General features: G+C 43.3%; 1 protein-coding gene across 1 annotated transcript; it reads left to right on the forward strand.

The window, feature by feature from the left end:
* The first annotated feature begins 12,398 nt into the window (after window positions 1-12,398).
* On the forward strand, window positions 12,399-17,880 carry LOC120996208 (keratin, type II cytoskeletal 8-like). The gene is made up of 9 exons (XM_040425986.1): window positions 12,399-12,865; window positions 13,170-13,378; window positions 14,861-14,921; window positions 15,556-15,651; window positions 15,739-15,903; window positions 15,987-16,112; window positions 16,191-16,411; window positions 16,828-16,856; window positions 17,497-17,880. Exons 1-9 carry the CDS (start codon window positions 12,452-12,454, stop codon window positions 17,673-17,675), a joined length of 1,500 nt encoding a protein of 499 aa, XP_040281920.1. The 5' UTR covers window positions 12,399-12,451; the 3' UTR covers window positions 17,676-17,880.
* The last annotated feature ends 6,410 nt before the right edge of the window (window positions 17,881-24,290 follow it).

Consider the following 24,290-nt stretch of genomic DNA (forward strand, 5'->3'; position numbering starts at 1 on the left):
AAATATCCACCATGTCTCACGCTGCAATATCCTCCTATCCCAGTTACCCCCTCTCTTCAAGGGAGGGATTACTTCGATGCCCATAAAGATAATACCTCTATAATTACCATTATGGCTGATTTCAATATGCTTGGCCAATGGAGTGTCTCTTTTGTGCCTGATGTCTCCAAGATGTTCCCCCACCCTCTGTCGAAACTCACGTGTGGTTTTACCCACGTATTCCATACCACAATGACATGTGGCTCTATAGATGACTCCTTTGGATCTACAGTTTATAAATCCCTTGATGGAGTAGATTTTGCCAGTGACATTACTTTGGAATTCACTACCTTTTTTGATATAGGGGCATGCAACGCAGCCACTGCAGCGAAAGCATCCCGTAGGTGGTTTCAACCATCCACCTGACCGGTCATTGATCTCGTCGAAGTGGCTGCGCACTAGGCGGTCACGTATAGATTGCCCCCTACGATACGTGATGTTGGCCCTGGGTGCAACAATATTCCTAATGTCTGGGTCAAGCAAAAGGATGTTCCAATGTCTAGATAGCACCTCACGTACCTCTTTTGCAGCCCCATCAAAGGTGCCGATTAGGCGAATCTGTTTATCCTCCTTGACAATCTTGTTGGGATGTAACAGTTCTGTTCGATTTTTTGAACAGGCCCTCTGGAACGCAGTTCTAAGGGTCGAGTCGGGATAACCCTTTTCCCTGAATCTTAAACGTAAATCATCCGCCTGTTGTCTAAATTCTGCCATTGTGGAACAGTTCCTCCTCATTCGCAGGTACTGCCCAGTGGGAATGCCCCTTATGAGGGGAAGGGGGTGATGGCTTTTCCAATTAAGGAAGGCATTAGTGGATGTAGGCTTTCTGTATGTTTTAGTTTGAAGTTCGCCCTGTCTCCCTCTCATTATGACGACATCCAGAAAGGGAAGGGAGTCTTTTTGGACCTCAAACGTAAACCGTAGCCCCACATCATTAATGTTGAGTGTTTCAACAAAATGCTGCAGTTGACCTTCCTCTCCATTCCACAATAAAAAGACATCGTCGATGAATCTGACCCATGTCCCCACATTAGTGACGACATGGGCCAGTGATTCATCGAACACAATTGTCTCTTCCCACCAGCCCAGGAACAAGTTGGCATACGACGGGGCACAGGGACTCCCCATCGCCGTGCCCCTGAGCTGGTGGTAGAAGACACCATCAAAGAGGAAATAATTAGATGTCAAAATGAATTCCAAAAGTTTCATGACAAAATCATTATGGGCATAGTGTTGTCGGCCCCTGGTCAGCAAGAAGGTCTCTGCAGCTCTCAATCCCAGATGGTGTGGAATAGAGGAATATAGCGCCTCCACATCAATAGAGGCAAGCCAAGTATCCCCATCAATGCAGACACCTTCCAGTCGACCCAGAAGGTCACTAGTGTCCCTGATGTAAGACGGTAAAGTCTTCACAAAAGGGGCCAAAATGTGGTCCAAATAAATCCTTACATTTTGTCCTAAGCTGTTAACTCCGGCCACTATTGGTCTTCCTTTAAGGGGTGTTGTTCCCTTATGAACCTTCGGGAGACTATATAAGGTCGGAGTGGTGGGATATTTCTTATACAGGAACTCAAACTCATCTCCTGAAATGAGACCAGATGATTTGGCCTCACAAAGAATAGTTTTGAATGTAGCTTGATAGCCAGCAGTAGGATCAATTCTGAGTTTTTCATATGTGTCAGTGTCCCTCAGTAGGTCAAGGCAGAGCTTTTTATAGTCTGGTGTGTCCAGAATCACCACATTACCCCCTTTATCGGAGGATTTAATCGTGATGGTCCCATCACACGCCAGATGCTCTAAAGCCTTATACTCTTCTTTAGAGCAGTTGAATCTGGGTTTCTCCAGAGTCATCTGCTCCAAATCCTGCGATACCTGATTCAAAAACACATCGATGCAGGAGGGATCCCCAACTGGTGGCATTCTTACACTTCTATTTTTCAAAGTAGTAAAGGGCCCTTCACCCTCCTGCATAGTACAATCACTCAGATTGAACAGTAGTTTGACATCCTGTAGAATATCAGATGAAATGCCTAGTTCTTTACTCTCTCGTCTGTTGATCAAGGCATAGTGTTTGTGCCATTTGAGTTTCCTGGCAAACAAACTCAGGTCCTTGATCCAACTGAATAAATTGAAAAAGGAAGTTGGCACAAAAGACAGCCCTTTGCCCAGGATTGCCATTTCTGCCTGTTCCAATTTGCGTGAGGACAGATTCAATATCTGCCCGCACTGCTTTGACTTGGAGTTGTGGGTGATGCAGTCTGGTTGCGGTTTCGCAGATAATAGGGTATTCCTAAAAAACGGACACCACTATTATCATAAGAACCACGTGGACCACTGTTCTCATAGCCTCCCCGTGGCCCTCTACCCTTTCTGCATCCACGACCTCTCCCACGAATGGAAGGATTACCGTCCTTCTCGCCTTCAGAGGCTTCAGTTTCACTTGAGGAAATGTCAGAATCAGGTTTCCCCATTGTTTTTTGGGTTCCACGTTCAATATTGGTATAAACTCTGTTTTCTCGGAAATCTTGCAAGTCCCTATTAAACTGACGGTGTTTTCTTTCCTTTAAGTGAAACTGAAACCTCTCTAGCGTAATCTTGAGTTGTGCCTCCTTATTAGCAAAATCCGGTTCCTGTTTAAGTTTGTTTGTGACCTCAATCTGTTCTTTTAGTTTGTTATCCAAAAGGTTCAGATTGGTCCGTTCTTCCTCCAGCAAAAGAGACATAAACCGTAAGGAGCTTTTTGTCGCCTCCTCCTCCCATTTAGTCATAAGCGCAGAACTTCTGCATCTATTGGCTGGGGTAAGGGTGATTCTTAATCCCCTGGGAACTATCTGATGCTTTAGATAGTTCTCCAAGGATTGAATCTCCCACCAAGAACAGATCTGTTCTTTAAAAGTTTTAGTCAGATCTTTGAAGGCAGTTTTAAAGGAGGGGGTATATCTTTTTAAAGTCAAAGTTTTTTCAGAAAACACATCATTGGCCTCTGTTAACCAAGAGTTCCTATCCAGGCCTGTAGCCAGAAAACCTGCCATATCCAAATTCAACAATATGAATGAACACAACCAAGGTGAGTGCTGGTCAAACGAAATAGATATAAATGGCGCCCAAAATAAAGGGTCAGATTCATCGACGATGTCTTTTTATTGTGGAATGGAGAGGAAGGTCAACTGCAGCATTTTGTTGAAACACTCAACATTAATGATGTGGGGCTACGGTTTACGTTTGAGGTCCAAAAAGACTCCCTTCCCTTTCTGGATGTCGTCATAACGAGAGGGAGACAGGGCGAACTTCAAACTAAAACATACAGAAAGCCTACATCCACTAATGCCCTCCTTAATTGGAATAGCCATCACCCCCTTCCCCTCAAAAGGGGCATTCCCACTGGGCAGTACCTGCGAATGAGGAGGAACTGTTCCACAATGACAGAATTTAAACAACAGGCGGATGATTTACGTTTAAGATTCAGGGAAAAGGGTTATCCCGACTCGACCCTTAGAACAGCTTTCCAGAGGGCCTGTTCAAAAAATCGAACAGAACTGTTACATCCTAACAAGATTGTCAAGGAGGATAAACAGATTCGCCTAATCGGCACCTTTGATGGGGCTGCAAAAGAGGTACGTGAGGTGCTATCTAGACATTGGAACATCCTTTTGCTTGACCCAGACATTAGGAATATTGTTGCACCCAGGGCCAACATCACGTATCGTAGGGGGCGATCTATACGTGACCGCCTAGTGCGCAGCCACTTCGGCGAGATCAATGACCGGTCAGGTGGATGGTAAAACCACCTACGGGATGCTTTCGCTGCAGTGGCTGCGTTGCATGCCCCTATATCAAAAAAGGTAGTGAATTCCAAAGTAATGTCACTGGCAAAATCTACTCCATCAAGGGATTTATAAACTGTAGATCCAAAGGAGTCATCTATAGAGCCACATGTCATTGTGGTATGGAATACGTGGGTAAAACCACACGTGAGTTTCGACGGAGGGTGGGGGAACATCTTGGAGACATCAGGCACAAAAGAGACACTCCATTGGCCAAGCATATTGAAATCAGCCATAATGGTAATTATAGAGGTATTACCTTTATGGGCATCGAAGTAATTCCTCCCTTGTAGAGAGGGGGTAACTGGGATAGGAGGATATTGCAGCGTGAGACATGGTGGATATTTGAGCTTAAGACTACCAATCCCACAGGCCTTAATGAACAGCTCTCATTCAGCTGTTTCATTGAGGAGTCAAGATCCACTCATTGACCTAGGCTTTCCTGATCTATTCATTTGGATATCTGTCCACATAGTACACTCAGCTATAGCTATATATGAATGAATATGTATAGCCCTATACCAGATATGAATGTATGTCCTTTTCTTAGGAAAAATACACCGATTATTCACCCTCTATATGGATTACACTATGCCCAATATGAACAGGCTATATATTATACCATCATTTTGTGTCTAATCCTGATTCAACCACAGTACTTTCAGCCCACTATCTAGGTTGCCGACCTGGGCTATTTGAATCTATGATGTCTTCTATGAATCTATGATGTCTTCTATCTTGCAATGTTCCCTTTCCCTCCTTTGTATCCCCTTCTTTTCATGCTGCTCTCTCTCTGTGTTTGGGCACCTTATGTGGGGTGTCCATAAACACAGTTTGATATGCATCATCCCCACAAACTTTGATCTTTACCTGTCCAGTATGTTGGAATTAGCCCACCCCCACATCGCTATGTGCATACCCTAGAACCCGATCATGTGACTTCTAAGAGTAACGCGACGGTATACGTCACGCGTCACGTGATTGATCATGTGCGGCAGGAGGGAGGGGCGTATACGACGCGCGAGGCTTAAAAAGGACGCCAGCGCTAGTCATCCGCTCCCACTGCCATACGCAGGAGAGGTGCGGACCGAGGACGCAGGTTGACTACTCGGGCAAGCTAAGTACATCCGGTTGCACTCTATGGATTGTTTAACTAACTGCCACAACCTATGATTTAGGATACAACAGGCGTATACTGTTTTGTTGCTGTCTGCCTGCGCTCCTGGTAATATTTTGGTCCCCTGATGATCTGACATCGGTCAGTGAAACGCGTAGGGACATTTTCTTTTGTTTTGTTCACATAAATTTCTCTTGTCTGCCTGCCCTAGCGAGTGACTGGTCTTTTTGCTTCTGACGAAGCTGGGCAGTCAATGGATAGGTCTGAGGGCCATCTAGGGGCAGTCAGATAGAGTTAAGTTCTATAGTTAGGATACAGGGACATATTGAGGGGTAGAGACCCAGCATCTGTCTCCCTCCTATATCTCTATCCCTGTTTATTCCTAACTCACCCTCTGATATCCTTTATCGTTGGGCCTATTATTTTAATGGTATTAATAAAATATACATTTTAAGGTACTCTATTACTCAAATTATTAGATTCAAATCATAGCAGCGCTCCTCTCCTCCTCCTTTTGTGTCCGGAGCCCGAGGAGAGAGGAGCGCTACCTGCACGTGTGGAGCATCCCCCCATCTGTGCCCCAGCACCCATCCTTGCCCCCATGACCCGATCTGTGCCCCAGCACCCCCCATCTTATCTGCAAGTAATTAGGGAAAGTCTAGGGAAAGGTTGCACCAAGTAGACCGCAACTTTTTTGTACCATGCCCGGGTTTTGCGCATGGCGTTATATGGCTTGAGGACTTGATCAGAGAGATCAACTCCTCCCATATACCGATTGTAGTCGACGATAAAATCGGGCTTGAGGACCGTTGCCGCGGTACCATGCACAGGGACAGGGGTGATGCCGTTACCATGAATTGTGGACAGTACAATCTGACCAGCAACAGGTTTTCACTGGTAAGGGCACGGGTCTCACCCCTGGGGATAGGTACCTGGAGGGGGTGGGCAGGGAGGCCGCGTTGATTTCTCCACACGGTCTAACAAGTGGACGTGGATCTGGCGGCGAGGGACTGGAACAAGGGTATACTAGTATAAAAGTTATCCACGTACAGGTGATAACCTTTATCTAGCAGTGGGTGCATAAGGCCACACAAGTTTCCCGCTAACACCCAGAGTGGGGGGACATTCTGGGGGTTGAATACGGGAATCTCGCCCCTCGTACACACGAAACTTGTAGGTGTACCCTAAGGTACTCTCACAAAGTTTGTACAGCTTCACGCCATACCTCGCCCGCTTTGAGGGAACAAACTGGCAGAAAATGAGTCTCCAATTGAACGCAATGAGAGACTCATCAACCGCGATCTCCCTTCCAGGTACATAGGCCTGTACAAATTTGGCCCCAAAGTAATCGATGACCGGCGGTATCTTATACAGATGGTCATAGGCAGGATCACCTTGGGGGGGACATGCTGCATTATCTGAATAATGCAGGCATTTCTGGATGGCCTCAAACTGGGTACGGCGGGGCGTAGAGGGAAAGGAGCACCGTTTGGTTTTTGGAGGGCTGATCTTTATGGACCGGTTTATTTACACCGTGTCCTGTTTCAACCTCCCTGATGCACCCCTGGAGTAGAAACTCCCTAAAAGTGACCCCATTTTGGAAGCTACGGGATAAGGTGGCGGTTTTGTTGGGACTATTTTTAGGGTACATATGATTTTTGGTTGCTCTATATTACATTTTTGTGATGTAAGGTTACCAAAAATTGAAATTCTGAAATTTCATCTCCATTTGCCATTAACTGTTGAGGAACACCTAAAGGGTTAATAAAGTTTGTAAAATCAGTTTTGAATACGCTGAGGGGTGTAGTTTATTAGATGGGGTCACTTTTGTCGAGTTTCTACTCTAGGGTTGCATCAGGGGGGCTTCAAAAGGGACATGGTGTCAATAAAAAAGGCTATCAAAATCGGCCTTCCAGGAACCATGTCGGTCCTTGCCTTTTGCGCCCTGCCTTTTAGTGATACAGAAGTTTACGACCACAAAAGTGGCGTTTCTGTAAACTGCAGTATCGGGGTAATAAATATTACGTTTTGTTTGGTTGTTAACCCTTGCTTTGTTACCGGAAAAAACGGATTGAAATGGAAAAGTGCAAAAAATAGCTTTTTTGGCACAGTTTTTTTTTGTTTTTGTTTACCGTGTTAATATGGGGGGTTAGGTCATGGGGTATTTTTATAGAGGAGATTCTTACGGAAGCGTCGATACCTAATAAGTCTACTTTTTTACAATTATTTAGGTTTTAGACTATATTATCCTTTTTGATACAAAAAACATTTTTTGTATCACTGAAGTCTAAGAGACATTTTTTTTATTTTTTTTATTAGCCGATTATCTTATGTAGGGGCTCATTTTTTGTGGGATGAGAGGACGGTTTTATTGGCACTATTTTGGGGGCTATATGACTTTTGATCGCTTGCTATTAAAATTTTTGTTATGTAAGGTGACAAAAAAAGTTCTTTTTTTCTACTTTTTTTTTTTTTTGGACCATATTATACTGGCGGGTTAGGTCATGGGGTATTTTTTTTAGAGGAGATTATTACCGACGCGGCGTTACCTAATTTGTATACGTTTTTTTAATTATTTTAGTTTTTACAATTTTTTTTGGTGTCTCAAGTCTGAGAACCAGTTTTTTTATCCGATAGTCAGTGCTAAATTGGGATATAAATTTAGTACTCCATGGAAGTGTGGTGCTCCCTGAAGCAACCGTGAATGCAGAGGCCCGGATGACAGGGCACGTTTCGCACTGAGTTTTGGTGTCCTTCCGTATCCCCCTCCTGCGACACACTCTGCACTTTTTTTGGGCTCGTCCCTTCTTTCCAGTATGGGGGACCACACCTGGAAAGTGTTGGCCAGGGACGATCCGGGCGCCTCCAGTTCCCGAGGTACTCCGGCCTGCTCTTTCCCGGTCCGAAAAGATCAGGGCCTTGAGGACTGCCTTATAGAACTGAAGGAATTTCCCTGTGCTGCCAGCGCTCCGGGACAGCACAAAAGAGTTGTATAAGGCAACCTGCACCAAGTAGACCGCAACTTTTTTGTACCATGCCCGGGTTTTGCGCATGGCGTTATATGGCTTGAGGACTTGATCAGAGAGATCAACTCCTCCCATATACCGATTGTAGTCGACGATAAAATCGGGCTTGAGGACCGTTGCCGCGGTACCATGCACAGGGACAGGGGTGATGCCGTTACCATGAATTGTGGACAGTACAATCTGACCAGCAACAGGTTTTCACTGGTAAGGGCACGGGTCTCACCCCTGGGGATAGGTACCTGGAGGGGGTGGGCAGGGAGGCCGCGTTGATTTCTCCACACGGTCTAACAAGTGGACGTGGATCTGGCGGCGAGGGACTGGAACAAGGGTATACTAGTATAAAAGTTATCCACGTACAGGTGATAACCTTTATCTAGCAGTGGGTGCATAAGGCCACACAAGTTTCCCGCTAACACCCAGAGTGGGGGGACATTCTGGGGGTTGAATACGGGAATCTCGCCCCTCGTACACACGAAACTTGTAGGTGTACCCTAAGGTACTCTCACAAAGTTTGTACAGCTTCACGCCATACCTCGCCCGCTTTGAGGGAACAAACTGGCAGAAAATGAGTCTCCAATTGAACGCAATGAGAGACTCATCAACCGCGATCTCCCTTCCAGGTACATAGGCCTGTACAAATTTGGCCCCAAAGTAATCGATGACCAGCGGTATCTTATACAGATGGTCATAGGCAGGATCACCTTGGGGGGGACATGCTGCATTATCTGAATAATGCAGGCATTTCTGGATGGCCTCAAACTGGGTACGTGTCATGGCCGTACTGTAAAGTGGGGTCTGGTAGAGGACGTCCCCACTCCAGTAATGCCTGACACTAGGTCTCTTGACTAGGCCCATGTGCAGCACGAGGCCCCAAAATGTCCTCATCTCGGCTGCACTGACCGGGGTCCAGTCACCGGGCCTAGCCAAAAAGGAGCCAGGGTGTTGAGCAACGAACTGTTGGGCGTACAGGTTCGTCTGCTCCACCATTAGATTTACCAGTTGGTCACTGAAAAAAAGACTAAAAAAATCATATTCAGTGAAGCCCACTGTGGAAATCTGGATTCCTGATTTGCCTACAAACTCAGGAATGACGGGCTCAAATCGCTCTGGGGTACACCAGACAAGTTCACCGGCAGGGGGCTCCGGTGGATTTAACTGGTGGGCCGGAAAACTAGTACGAGCCCCAGAGCTGCTCGTACTAGGGTGGGCCACAGGGTCCCTAGCATGGCGGACCCCTTGCTCCGCCTGGCGGCGTCTCCACCGCCTTGGAGTCTCATCACAGGAAAGTGGGGTCATCCTCGTCCTCACTAGGACTCTCGCCCAAGCTGGGCCTATGCCTCCTCGGCCGAGAACATCTGGCGGGCCATAGGGGAGTGTGTGTGCGTGCGTGTAAATCTTTATTCAGTGTGCGTGTGTGAGGGGGCACGGGTGTTCACGTACTTATCCCTAAACTAACAGAAAAAAAGGGGAAAATGTGAAAAAAAAAAAAAAAAAAAATTCTAAACCGCTGATCAATTGTCCGAAGTTGATCAGCGGTGGGGTGTGCGATGTGCTAACAGTGGCCGGACGCTAAGAGTGCCGGCCACAGTCAGCGTACGAACAAAAAATAAAAAATAAAAAAATGCCTGCGCCCCAAAAAAGTTGTGGGGGGGAGGGGGGCAAGCGGCAGCACCCCTGGGGGGTCTAGGGTCACACAGCTGTGCTGTGGACCCCAGACACCCTACTTAGGGTGATGCAAGAAAACTTTTTTTTACCACTAACGTTCCCTTTATTTTCCCTGCCTAGCCCAACCTTTCCCTCTACGCCCCGCCGTGTGGCCGTACAGTAGTGTACGACCACATATGGGGTGTTTCTGTAAACGGCAGAGTCAGGGCAATAAAGATACAGTCTTGTTTGGCTGTTAACCCTTGCTTTGTTAGTGGAAAAAATTTGTTAAAATGGAAAATTTGGCAAAAAAATAAAATTTTCTAATTTCATCCCCATTTGCCTATAACGCTTAAGCAACACCTGAAGGGTTAACAAAGTTTGTAAAATCAGTTTTGAATACCTTGAGGGTGTAGTTTCTTAGATGGGGTTACTTTTATGGAGTTTCTACACTAGGGGTGTATCAGGGGGGCTTCAAATGGGACATGGTGTAAATAAACCAGTTCAGCAAAATCTGCCTTCCAAAAACCATATGGTGCACCTTTCCCTCTACGCCCTACTGTGTGCCCGTACAATAGTTTACGGCAACATATGGGGTGTTTCTGCAAACTAAAGAATCGGGGGAATAAATATTGAGTTTTGTTTGGCTGTTAACCCTTGCTTTGTTACTGGAAAAATAGATTAAAATGGAACATTTGCCAAAAATTCTAAATTCTGAAATTTTATCTCCATTTGCCATTAACTCTTGTGGAACACCTAAAGGGTTAACGACGTTTGTAATATCCGTTTTGAATACCTTGAGGGGTGTAGTTTCTAGAATGGGCTCACTTTTAGGGAGTTTCTATTATATAAGCCTCACAAAGTGACTTCAGACCTGAACTGGTCCCCAAAAATTGGGTTTTTGAAAATTTCTGAAAAATTTCAGGATTTGCTTCCAAACTTCTAAGCCTTGTAACATCCCCAAAGTATAAAATATCATTCCCAAAATGATCCAAACATAAAGTAGACATATGGGGAATGTAAAGTAATAACTATATTTGTAGGTATTACTATGTATTATAGAAGTAGAGAAATTGAAACTTGGAAATTAGCAATTTTTTTTTAAAATGTGGTAAATTTGGTATTTTTTTATAAATAAAAAAAAAAAAATTTGACCTCATTTTACCAGTGTCATGAAGTACAATATGTGATGAAAAAACAATCTCAGAATGGCCTGGATAAGTCAAAGCGTTTGAAAGTTATCACCACTTAAAGTGACACTGGTAAGATTTGCAAAAAATGGCCTGGTCCTTAAGGTGAAATTAGGGTGTGTCCTTAAGGAGTTAAACACCATCCCATTGAAGAGAATGGTGCTGAGCTGAAATCAAGAGCGTAAAAAGGAAAAAAAGAACACGAGGTTATCCCAACTCTATAAGGGGATCAACTGAATGCCCCTGAAGAGAAGGAAAGACGGGCGCCAACAGGACTGTGATGATATAAAGAAGTAGGTCACTTAAAAGGAAGTAGGCAGCTCAAATCAGTGTAAACTGAGTTTAAACACTAAGTCATAATACAGAAAAGACAACAAAAAAAGAAGGATCCGTAACCCGTGAGGTGAAGGAAACGACACCGGGAAGGAGAAGGATGAGCGCCAAATTTCCAATCTGTGATGTAGAATGCGAATATATATAGAGGTAATCAACGGATAAAAAACAGATAATAAATGATAAAAGCTTTAGAGCTTTTCCACTCACTTCACAAGGGGGGTCACCTCCAGGATAAACTCAAGACACCAGGGGTGATGCCAACAGGACTGTGATGATATAAAGAAGTAGGTCACTTAAAAGGAAGTAGGCAGCTCAAATCAGTGTAAACTGAGTTTAAACACTAAGTCATAATACAGAAAAGACAACAAAAAAAGAAGGATCCGTAACCCGTGAGGTGAAGGAAACGACACCGGGAAGGAGAAGGATGAGCGCCAAATTTCCAATCTGTGATGTAGAATGCGAATATATATATATATAGAGGTAATCAACGGATAAAAAACAGATAATAAATGATAAAAGCTTTAGAGCTTTTCCACTCACTTCACAAGGGGGGTCACCTCCAGGATAAACTCAAGACACCAGGGGTGATGCCCCCCTGATCCGAGATCGTTCGTAGAATCGTAGAGATCCATTGAAGAGAATGGTGCTGAGCTGAAATACCAGAAAAAAACTTTTTAATCTCTGACAATAGCTTTAAAGTAAATCTGTCACCAGTTTTACGGTGTCCTAACTAGTTGACAAATCCCCTTTGCAAAATCCCTGGTCACTTTCTTTAATTGACCCAGCTATTTTGCTAAAATTTTGTATTGAATGGCTCCAGTATATGCCGAAGAGTCCTGAATATTCATGAGCTACTGATTTTCTCTGCCTCCCTTCTGCTAATTCAGTAGGGAAAAAAAAACTGTAGGTTCTTATATGACAAACTACTTATTGTTTTAATTCAATTTTACCTTTCATATGAAAAGATAATATAACCATTAATAAAACATGGCTATAGAAGTTAATAAATTGAAATAACTAGCTTGTTGTGAGATAATTCCTTTCATCATCATATATTAAAACACAATTTCAGATTTGATAATACAGGCGTGTAGCATATAAGATTTCTATAAAAGCACATGATGCTACAATTGTAACAAGAAACTGTAAATGGTAACACCCAGTCTGAGTATAAAATCCACAGAAGACTGTGAATCCTCCAGAAGACAGCAGTTGAGCGGAATCTTCCGGAAAAATTCACAACTTCTTCCACATTGCTTTGTAAGAAGAACCATCATGTCTCATCATTCCACCGTCGCCTCTTCTGGATACAAGCACTTCAGCTCTTGTTCTGTAGCTTTACCTAAACATTCCAGTTCTCACAGCATCTTATCCAATTCTTCTAAACACATAGGACATGGACACAAGTCTCATCATTGCTTTAGCAGCGCAAGTGCACATAATATTGGATCCAAGGGACATAAGATCTCTGTAGCAGGTCACAAAAGTGGACATGGATCTGGATTTGGAGGTATTGGTGGTGGTTATGGAGGACAATCCGGTTGTGGAGGTATTACCCCTGTTACCATGAATGAAGGTCTTCTTGCTCCTCTTAATCTGGAAATTGACACTAGCATCCAGAGAGTGAGAACTGAAGAGAAGAATCAAATTAAAGGCCTCAACAATAAGTTTGCTTCATTTATTGACAAGGTAAGATTTGTGTGAAACTGACCATTTCTGATATTCTATGTTTTTAATAGAGAAAGATTTTCCAAATTTAAATTTCTAAAAAGGAAAAGTAATTTATTTAACTTCATTTTTCCTCAGCAGCTACACTAACTCAATTTAATGTAGGAGTATCATTTTTCCAAATGGAAATAGAAAGCCTCATTAGGATCCTACACAATAATATACTGTATTACAATTATATTAAAAAAAGACTAAGTAATAAGAATGTTAATATTAGTTACTAAATGGTACTATAATTAATATCTTATAATTCTGGACTTTTTAGGTGACATTTTTGGAGCAGCAGAATAAGATGCTAGAGACTAAATGGGCTTTTCTACAAGAACAAAGAACAGCCCAGTACCAGATTGAACCCTTGTTTGAATCTTTTATCAACAACCTAAGAAGCCAACTAGAAAACCTGGAATGTGAGAGGGCTCGTCTAGATGCAGAGAGAAACAACATGGAAAGCACTGTTGAAGATCTAAGAAGAAGGTACTGATTGTCCAAATTCTGAAAATTATTTTTTCCCAGCATTAAAAGAGTTGTCCCAGAATGACAACTTCTCATTTATCCACAGGATAGATGATGAGTGCCTGATCGTGGGGGTATACTGGGAGCCCCATCAATTACAAGTATGGGATCCCATGTTCCCTGGATGAACAGAGCAGCAGTTGAGCATGCACTCTGTTGCTCCATTCAAAGTCTATTGGAATGCTGAAGATTGCAGAGTACTGCACTTGTGTATTGTCGTCATGCCCATAGCGTTTAAATGGATTTAGGGGATACTATCTCTCCTTGCAGAGAGCGCCTTAATCAGCATGATGAGATTTATAGGCCATACATGCTCCTCTGGAATTCTGGAAAGAAAGGGATGCCAATGAGCTCTTAGCAAGCTCTGTCTCTAATGCCACCAGATGTAAAGCAGCTATCCTATAAGTCAATGTTCGACCCTTTAAAGAGGCCTTGAGACATTACTTGGATATTAAATAAGCCAGCACCTCATCTGCAGACAGCTGTTTTGGGGTGATTGTCCCTCATCAGTGCAGAGCATAGTACTGGCTTAACCAGGTGAGAGGCCTAAGTCAAGATTCGGGGCTACTAGACAAAATTTGATTGATATAAGACCATATTGATGTGTAGATTTTCTGAGAATGTTAACCAACAAGTGCTAGAATGTTTTATTGTATAATGATAAAAGTTCAGAAAATTGTCTGTTGCATTTCAGTATAGATGCATAAGTATACTATTAATGAAAATAAATCATTTAAAGATAGTCTGTCATTGATGAACAATCCATGAGAAGCATGTCATATATCAAGAGGATCTGAGCAGATTTATATATAATTTTATGGGAAATGTTATTCGTTAAAATCTTTGTTCATTCTATGCTTAAGGGTTCTACTCAGTGAATGACAGCCTTTCATGTATGACTGTGCATACAGAGATAGCCGTCAATCACTGATAGGGCCACCCAATGGACTCCCAAGGATAGAGTGAAAAGAGATTAAAATAAATTAAATAAAAGTGGTAAGGAATCTTTTAAAATGTATTTCAATCTCTTTAGTTCCTCCTCCTTTATAAGATGGTGTGGGCAGATCAGACACTATGTTCAACATCACAGGCTCCCTTTAGATTTATGGCCTATGAGCCTCCAGGTTATACAGAATACAAAATGTTCATTTCATTAACCAATTTTTCAATTATAGGTAAAATAGTTACAAATAGTTATTTTGATAAAGAGAGAATTAAATTGAATTCCCCAGGCCCTAATGCAAAACTGTGAGAAGGCCTTCCTACTTATGTTTCAGACGGCCTTTAGGTACCCTCATACACCAGGACGGTCGTACCACTAGCTCTGCACTTCCTATAGCTAGGTCCCTGTGGATAAAAATTACTGCAGAGATAGAAAAGTAAAAAAATAAGCAAAAAACAAAGTCACAAACAAGACATTAACCAGAAACATATTTCTTACAGCTATGAAGAAGAGGTGAACAGGCGCACAGCGGCTGAAAATCAGTTTGTTAGTGTAAAGAGAGTAAGTATGAAAATTATATAATAGATATTATACCAAAAAAGCCAGTGGCGTACCTTCAATGGAGACAGACTATACAACTGCTTTGGGGCCTTACGCTGGACTCCTCCTCTTCACAACGAGAAAACACAGTATTTTCATACAGCCGTCACTATGGGGAGCCTTAAAGAGATTATTGCAGCTTGTATTGCAGTCATACTAACTGCATACATTCCTATGCTCTGAGCTCCCCCTAGAGGTGGCTTCAGGCATCCAGCATTCCAGCTGTCTAGTGTAAATACACTGTAAAAATGGTGTTCAGAATAAGTGCCATATTTTTAACCACCTGTTTCACTTTTTCCAAAGTGGGTCAGGTGGTGATTGACTTTTTTATTACAGTTCTTTAGAACTAAAATTTCTTACCTTTAATAATAAATAAATACATTTGTCAGAAATCTGGGGTGTTTCTGGGGAGTGATTAACACACACTTTGCTTTCTAGTAATCTTAGGTCCATACTAAGCTTTGCTATGGGGCCCTGTGAGATCTATGTGGGCCCCTGCCTAAAACCGTTCATCTTAACCATTAATCTTAACAGACCATAAAAATTTTGATAATATGTGTTTATATTATATATTAATTGTATTGTATCTGTTTAGGATGTCGATGCTGCCTTCATCAACAAAGCTGAACTTCAAGCCAGGGCTGACTCCCTCACTGATGAAATTAACTTCCTAAGAACTCTATATGATGCGGTAATTACGCTATGTTCCGTTCATTTTCAATGAATACTGTATTCATTCGGCCATACAAATATATTTGATTTCAAATTGGTTTTACAGGAGATCAGTCAGCTCCAGGCTCAGATCTCAGACACTTCTGTAGTTGTATCCATGGACAATAGCCGAGACCTGGACCTGAACAGCATCATCTCTGAAGTCAGAGCTCAATATGAGGAGATTGCTAACAGAAGCAGAGCTGAGGCTGAGGCCATGTACCAGTCACGGGTGAGGGTAAAACATGGGAACTTAGTATTTGCCGTGATTAACAGTATTTTTTAATACTTAATTATTTTTTGTGGTGTCTCTAGTTTAATGAGCTCCGTATGGCAGCTGGAAGAAATGGAAATGATCTGCAAAACAGCAGAAATGAAATCAGTGGACTCAATCAAACAATCCAGAAACTTAAAGGAGAGATTGAATGTGCAAAATCCCAGGTAAGCAGAATAAAGATCAATGAATGATCAACATTTTACCAAAGGTAAAAACAATAGTAATTCCTAATACAATTACAGCGTGCTGCACTGGAAGATGCCATCAATGAAGCTGAGGAACGCGGTGAAGCTGCTGTTCGTGATGCCAAGAGAAAACTGGCTGAACTGGAGGCTGCTCTACAGAAGACCAAGCAGGACATGGCTCGCCAACTGAGAGACTACCAGGAGCTGATGAATGTCAAACTGGCTCTGGATATTGAGATTGCCACCTATAAGAAAATGCTGGAGGGAGAGGAATGCAAGTGAGTACAACCTACTGGAGACATAACCATAACCAATGTATACAAAACCAAATAATATAAAAGCTTTTTCTAGTCAATTACCAAACCAAGTGAAATGTCACAGACATACTATAATCACATTTCTAGAGGTCCATTTGTCTTTAGCCTACTAAAATGGCTACAGCTTCTAGTCAAAATAATCAAAATAACAAGTTTCACCTCTGCCTTTTATAGTGTTCTTTTTTACATGGTCAAGTCTGGTCCTTTTTCAAACAGGGTGAAATACAAAGAATGGCATAAGCCGTCCAAATATAAAAAAACAACATATTGAATCACACTAGACACATTACTAGAAGAAATGGATTTGTAAGAGAGTAAAAAGTCAAGAACAGTCACGGTATACAACACAAAATAATTATTGTAATGTTGTTTTTCAGGATCGCCGGTGGCAGGTCTGTGAATATTTGTAAGTATACGCATTGTGTTTGCCACATTTACATAATTCGTGCTACAGACACTTCCATACCTTTTCTTTTGGATAATCATACTGTATATGATATGTGCAATGCTATATGAGCAGCTTTATAAACCACTCTCTATAAAAAAAATAACTTAAAGGGTTATTCTAATTGAGAGATTTATGGTATATTGACAGTATATATCATACATCCCTGACAAACAAGCGCCTTACTTTTATGACCCTATAAGGAAAATGGGTTTCTATTCTTCCCATGTTCATAATACATAGGGGAGGAGAAATGTGGCCAGACATGCAAGGGATTATAGGGGTGTCCTAACATTTAACATTAGGAGATATGTGCCTGATTGGTAGGGATATGACCCCTGGGACTCCCACTAGTCACAAAAACTAAGGACCTGTGTTCCCCTGTATAAATGGAACATGCACACAGAGTCTCCATTCCTCCTAACAGAGCTAGCCATACAGTGCACCACTGCAGTTCCACTTCTTGCCACTCCACTTCTCTATGTGCACCACCAATAGAGGGCGCTCACATGTATCCTCCAACAACATTATCATTTAAAACACTGTATTAAAAAGAAAGATATATATTCACTGTAAGTTAATAATTTCCAATCTTTTGCAGCTGTTCTACATTCCAGCACTGGTGGAAAACACCATTCAGGAGGTCACCATGGTGGAAAACACCATTCAGGAGGTCACCATGGTGGACATCATCATTCTTATCCCCACCAAAAGGGAGGGCATAAATCCAGTAGCTGTGTCTATAGCAAACATCAGTCTGTCCACGGCCACCATTGTTGAAGTGGTACGTTAGATGCCTAACTCCAACATGCAATGGATATCATGATACTGTATATATTATGCCTTGTCACTATGCTTGCAGTGATTAGTCCATTACATACTGTATTAATCTAGTTGTTTCATCTAGGTTTATAGGATGCATTATAATCATGACTACTTGTCTATGCTGCCTTAAATAAATAAATTGAGCTGAGTGCAAACTTCATTACTCTTGGTTTTTAATTATTACACAATTCCAGTGAAATGATACCACACAATGGACATTTATAGCCCAATTCACAACATGATATTGCCATAAAATAATGCAAAAAACAAAGTGAGACCACCACACCATTCCATGCACAAATACACATACAAACTTTGGAAACATGGATAAATCTCATTTGTATTACTGTTTTAATAACTATATGAAAATTAGAATCTCTTTGCACACATTTTTGATCAAAACTGTGTCAGGCCGATCTTCTAGCGTCAACGTGGCTTCCAAATGACAGGACCTCCACTATCAGACTTGCCTCTCCTGGGCTAAAGCCTAGAAGATTCAGGGCAATGTGGAATCCAGCTATATTATACTTTCATTAGAGATGAACAAAGTTTCTTTGTAATTAATTACTTGCTCACGAAGCGCATTTCTTTGTAAATAGCAGGTGCAGATCCATATTAAAGCGTTTTAGTGTTTGCAAATTTAAAAGAATCATACTTACCATATCCATTTGATCGTGAAGAGGCCGCCATGGCCATATTGCTTGAAAATTCAGCCCAAGGTCTCACGTGGGGCAGCATTTCGAGTGAAATCCTCAAGGAAAATGGCCACGGTGGCCTCTTTGCGCTCAAATAAATGAGGCAAGAATGATTTTTTATTTTCACTGCCATTTCAGGGAAAATCTAGTTTTTACAGAAATTTGGTTCAAAGTCCACTTTGAGAACTTCTATTTTAATTTTTACTCCCTGCCTTCCCAGATCATTTTTCGGGTCAGTATGATTACAATGATACCTCCATAACATTTTATAGTTACAGTATGTCTACAGAGAAGTGTAAGGGCTCATTTTTTGAGGGTTAATCTATTCTATTTATTGATACCATTTTGGATTGTGTATGAAATTTTGATCACTTTTTATTCATCTTTTTGGGGATGGTGAATTGGCCATTTTCAGTTCAATTTTAAAAAATGTGCAGGATAAATACCTTCATTTTAATAGTTCATACATTTTGGAATTCGGCAATGCCTAAGGTTGATGAGCAAAGTTTTAAAAAATGTGATTTGGATGCTCCACCGAATTTTAGCCCAAAATTTTATTTTATCTGATTTTATTTGTGACGAAGCGCATTAAAAATCAGCTATTTCCCGGCTGCAGAGAGCCTTTATATCGGCGTACAACACTGTGCATTTCATAAACATGCATAAATAGTCCGCTGTGGTAGTGAAACAGTTACCGTGCGTCAATATGACAGGCAGTTGACAGGCATCACTCTTAGAATCACTTCACACCACTTATTTGGTCAGTTATGGGGCCAAAACTGACTAAATAAGTCAAGTGTGAACTCAGTCTAGCAGGTCAATGTTAGCATCAGGTATAAAGAACCGTGCAGAGGCCCAAGATTGTATTATAGAGTGAAAGATCGCACTCCTTTTACACTGTCAGCTGATTCCACATAGATTTCTACAGAACCTGTTCTATTAGACACTGATACATGTAGTGGCCCTAAAACAGAGTGAAGACTGTGTCAGCAGTAGGTTTGTGTTGACATCACTGTTTATTTTCCTCCTCTTCTGGCCCCTCACAAGAACAACTCCAAAAGAAATGGATCCTGTCTTTTGAGCATCTGTCTTCACACGGTGAGCATTTGGTCCATAATACATCAGTATTGCTAAGGCCAGAAAGAACAGAAGTGGATCAAAAACATGAATGACACATGATTGGAATATTTGCATGTTTTCTGTGTTTTTTACCCACTCCTACTTTTGGCTTCATGAGCATATCCTGAAATAGGGACCGTGTGATAGATGCCGTACGGATGCTTCAAACAGAGCATCAGTTTTTCAGACAGATCAGAAGACGGGTAAAATAAATGGTGATGTCAATAAGGCCAAATAGGGACACTAGTGGCCCCGTCACAGAGTGGGGAGGGTGGTAACCGCATGAGGAATCAACTTAGTGGCCCCGTCACAGAGTGGTGAGGTGGCAACTGCATGGGGAGTCAACATAGTGTCCAAGTTAGAGCATGGGCAGGGTGGTAAATGCATGAGGAGTCAACACAGTGGCCCAGTCACAGAGTGTGGAGGTGGGGGAAAACAGCAGTGGCAGTAACAGCACAAAATAGAAAGTGGCAGTGAGAGAAGATGGCAGCAATAGGCAATAGGCGTGTGGCATCAGGCGGGTGGCAGCATCAGAATAGTTGCTGAAGCAGGTGGCCAGAAGAAACAGGTCTTTTTTCATAAAGTTTGGGTGTGGCACCCACAATCATCTAATCTAATACATCAGGCACTGGCGCATGGAAATTCTGGCTGATCCACGCCTGATTCATCTTTACAAAGGTTAGTCTCTCAAGATTTTGGGTGGAAAGGCATGTTCTCTTTGGGGTAACTATGCCCCCCGCTGCAATAAACACTTGCTATGATGCCACACTACTGGCCAGGCAGGAAAGCTTGTCCAGGGCAAACTCGGACAGTTGCAGCCACAAATCAAGTTTGGCCTTCTAGTAGTCCAGGGGATTTTGGATGTGGGGTGGCAGGGTGCAGTCCAAGTATGCTACCACCTGCTGGTTCAGGTTTTACTCCATGTCCTGCTGCTGCTGGTGGAGGGTGGTTCCTTCAGTAGGCGGGTGAAGAAAAGTGCTTATTAGAGACACCAGACTTAAGCTACTGATGATGGAGCTTGTGCTGCTCCTGCCACTGCACCCCCCTCCACACATACATGGAGTGGGAAAGTGACCAATGAGCTCCACCCGCACCCCTGTGCCTGCCAACTTGCTCCGCAATTGCTACTGACAAGGGACAACTGGTCGACAATCCCTTAGCTAGGAAAGTGCAGGAAAGACAGACAACACATGAAACAGAGTAGTCAAAAAAGCCAAGTCAAAAACCAAGAGAGCAGTAAGGTACTGGAGGAGCAAGCAGAGGATCGTCAGAAGAATCTGAAGTCTGAACCAGGAGGAAACATCAAGACCAAGGGATGAGACGGATGGGAAATCAGAAGCCAAGCAGGAATAACAAACCAGGTAAGTATATCGCAGGAAGGACCACAATAACAGGCAATCTGTGGCCAGCAGATTGCCTGTTTAAATAGGGCGCTAGTGGAGTCATGTGACATGGCCAGCGTCACATGACTCCTGAGTTCCAATACAGCCCATACAGCCAAGCGCCGAGTAATCACCTCGGCACTCAGCCCCAGTGTGGTTCCCGGGCGCGCTGATGACGCGAGCGCTAGAGATGTCCCGAACTATTCGCCGGCAAACAGTTCCCGGCGAACATCGATTGTTCGCGTTCACCGTGGCGGGCGAACATATGCGATGTTCGGTCCGCCCCCTATACGTCATCATTGAGCAAACTTTGACCCTGTACCTCACAGTCAGCAGACACATTCCAGCCAATCAGCATACCCTCCCTCCCAGACCCTCCCACCTCCTAAAAGAAATTAGATTCATTCTGAAGCTGCAGTGTTAGTTAGAGCAGAGAGAGTGCTGCTGCTGCTGAATTAATAGGGAAAGCGTTAGCTAGGCCAGTGTTCTGTGTCCACTCCAGTCCACAAAGACTCATCTGCTGTAAGGACAGCGTCCTAACAGCACCCAAAAAAGCCCTTTTTAGGGCTGGTATATCAGTCTGCTTTTATTAATTTTTTCTATATATATATTGCAGGTGCCTGCCCGTGTGTGAGATGCCACAGGCCCACAGACTGTACTGTGCCCACTGCCCACCACTCATATAGGGTGGCACAGTACCTTGCAGATCAAAAAAGTAATTACATTTTTCCTCTGTAATATAATTGCAGTTGTCTGCCAGTGAGTGTCAGGCCCACTGACTGTTCTGTGCCCTCTGCCATTGCCCACCACTCATATCGGGTGGCAAAGTACCTTGCAGATAAAAAAGTAATTTCATTTTTCCTCTGTAATAGAATTGCAGTTGCCTGTTAGCGAGTGTCAGGCCCACAGACTGTACTGTGCCCACTGCCCACCACTCATATAGGATGGCACAGTACCTTGCAGATAAAAAAAGTCATTTAATTTTTTCTCTGTAATATAGTTGCAGTTGCCTGCCAGTGTGCGTCAGGCCCACCGACTGTACTGTGCCCACTGCCCACCACTCATATAGGGTGGCACAGTACCTTGCAGATAAAAAAGTCATTTAATTTTTCCTCTGTAATATAATTGCAGTTGCCTGCCAGTGAGTGTCAGGCCCACAGACTGTACTGTGTCCACTGCCCACCACTCATATAGGGTGGCACAGTACCTTGCAGAAAAAAAAGTCATTTAATTTTTCCTCTGTAATATGATTGCAGTTGCCTGCCAGTGTGTGTCAGGCCCACAGACTGTACTGTGCCCACTACTCATATAGGATGGCACAGTACCTTGCAGATAAAAAAGTCATTTAATTTTTCCTCTGCAATATAATTGCAGTTGCCTGCCAGTGTGTGTCAGGCCCACAGACTGTACTGTGCCCACTGCCCACCACTCATATAGGGTGGCACAGTACCTTGCAGATAAATAAGTCATTTCATTTTTCCTCTGTAATATAATTGCAGCTGCCTGCCAGTGAGTGTCAGGCCCACCGACTGTACTGTGCCCACTGCCCACCACTCATATAGGGTGGCACAGTACCTTGCAGATAAAAAAGTCATTTAATTTTTCCTCTGTAATATAATTGCAGTTGCCTGCCAGTGTGTGTCAGGCCCACAGACTGTACTGTGCCCACTGCCCACCACTCATATAGGGTGGCACAGTACCTTGCAGATAAATAAGTCATTAAATTTTTCCTCTGTAATATAATTGCAGTTGCCTGCCAGTGTGTGTCAGGCCCACAGACTGTACTTTGCCCACTGTCCACCACTCATATAGGGTGGCACAGTACCTTGCAGATAAAAAATTCATTAAATTTTTCCTCTGTAATATAATTGCAGTTGCCTGCCAGTGTGTGTCAGGCCCACAGACTGTACTGTGCCCACTGCCCACCACTCATATAGGGTGGAACAGTACCTTGCAGATAAAAAATTCATTTAATTTTTCCTCTGTAATATAATTGCAGTTGCCTGCCAGTGAGTGTCAGGCCCACTGACTGTACTGTGCCCACTGCCCACCACTCATATAGGGTGGCAAAGTACCTTGCACGCATAGTACCACTAATCTAAAAAAAAATGACAGGCAGAGGCAGGCCACCCCGCAGGGGCCGTCGTGGTGCTGTGATTTCCTTTGGCCCTAGAATAATGCCCAGTGTTCAGAGGCCACGTACCCTAAACTCAAAAAATTCTGAGGACATAGTTGACTGGCTTACACAGGACACCCAATCTTATACAGCTTCCGCTCGGAACCTTGACGCACCATCCTCCTCCAGCTCAGCTTCGGGCACCTCTCAAGTTTCCACTCGCCCGCCCGCCACCACCACCACCAACACTAGCACCACAGCCGCTTCACTTGATATGTCAGAGGAGTTATTTAAACATCAGTTGGAAGAAATGAGTGATGCGCAACTATTATTGCCAGTGGATGTAGATAACAGGGATATGTCCCAGTCAGGCAGCATTACACACATGGACGTATGGTGTGATGATGATGATGTTGTACCCTCTGCTGCTTCTTTTGCTGAGTTGTCAGATACAAGTGAAGCGGTTGATGATGACGATGTGTTCGTGGATGTCACGTGGGTGCCCTGCTCGAAGAGAAGAAGAACAGGGAGAAAGTTCAGATGGGGAGACAGAGAGGAGGAGGAGACGAGTTGGAAGCAGGGGGAGGTCGTCGCAAGGAGCTAGTGGCACAGTCAGACAGCATGTATCGGCACCCGGGGTCAGCCAGACAGCACGCCAATCAACGCATGCTGTTACCACCACCAGAATGCCGTCATTGCAAAGCTTAGCAGTGTGGCATTTTTTTTGTGTGTCTGCCTCTGATAACAGCGATGCCATTTGCAACCTGTGCCAAAAGAAACTGAGTCGTGGAAGTCCAACACCCACCTAGGTACAACTGCTTTGCGAAGGCACATGATCTCACATCACAAACGCCTATGGGATCAACACATGATTGATGAGTAAAAGCAGCACTCAAACTCAAAGCCACCATACTCCTCCTGGTCCAGCATCTTCAGCCACGTCAATTACTGCTGTCCTCCTTGCCCTCCTTGCCCCCTCTCAACCACCCGCCACTCAACTCTTAGCCCACCAGCTTTTACCATACAAGCTGGTGGAGTCTGAAGCCTTTAAAAAAAATTGTAGCTATTGGGACACCGCAGTGGAAGGTACCCGGCCGAATTGTTTTTTTCACAAAAGGCAATCCCCAACCTGTACTCTATTGTGGAAAAGGAAGTCATAGCATGTCTGGCACACAGTGTTGGGGCAAGGGTCCATCTGACCACTGATACCTGGTCTGCAAAGCACGGTAAGGGCAGGTATATCACGTACACTGCGCAT

The sequence above is a fragment of the Bufo bufo genome, chromosome 3 (assembly GCF_905171765.1).
Source record: "Bufo bufo chromosome 3, aBufBuf1.1, whole genome shotgun sequence".
NCBI lineage: Eukaryota > Metazoa > Chordata > Amphibia > Anura > Bufonidae > Bufo > Bufo bufo.

Bases quoted from the DNA above. Each gene is read 5' to 3' on its own strand.
- LOC120996208 (XM_040425986.1), top strand. From the start codon at position 12,452: ATGTCTCATCATTCCACCGTCGCCTCTTCTGGATACAAGCACTTCAGC. The intron at 13,379-14,860 runs GTACTGATTGTC...TATTTCTTACAG, and splicing joins GTTGAAGATCTAAGAAGAAG to CTATGAAGAAGAGGTGAACA. The intron at 15,652-15,738 runs GTAATTACGCTA...TTGGTTTTACAG, and splicing joins TAAGAACTCTATATGATGCG to GAGATCAGTCAGCTCCAGGC.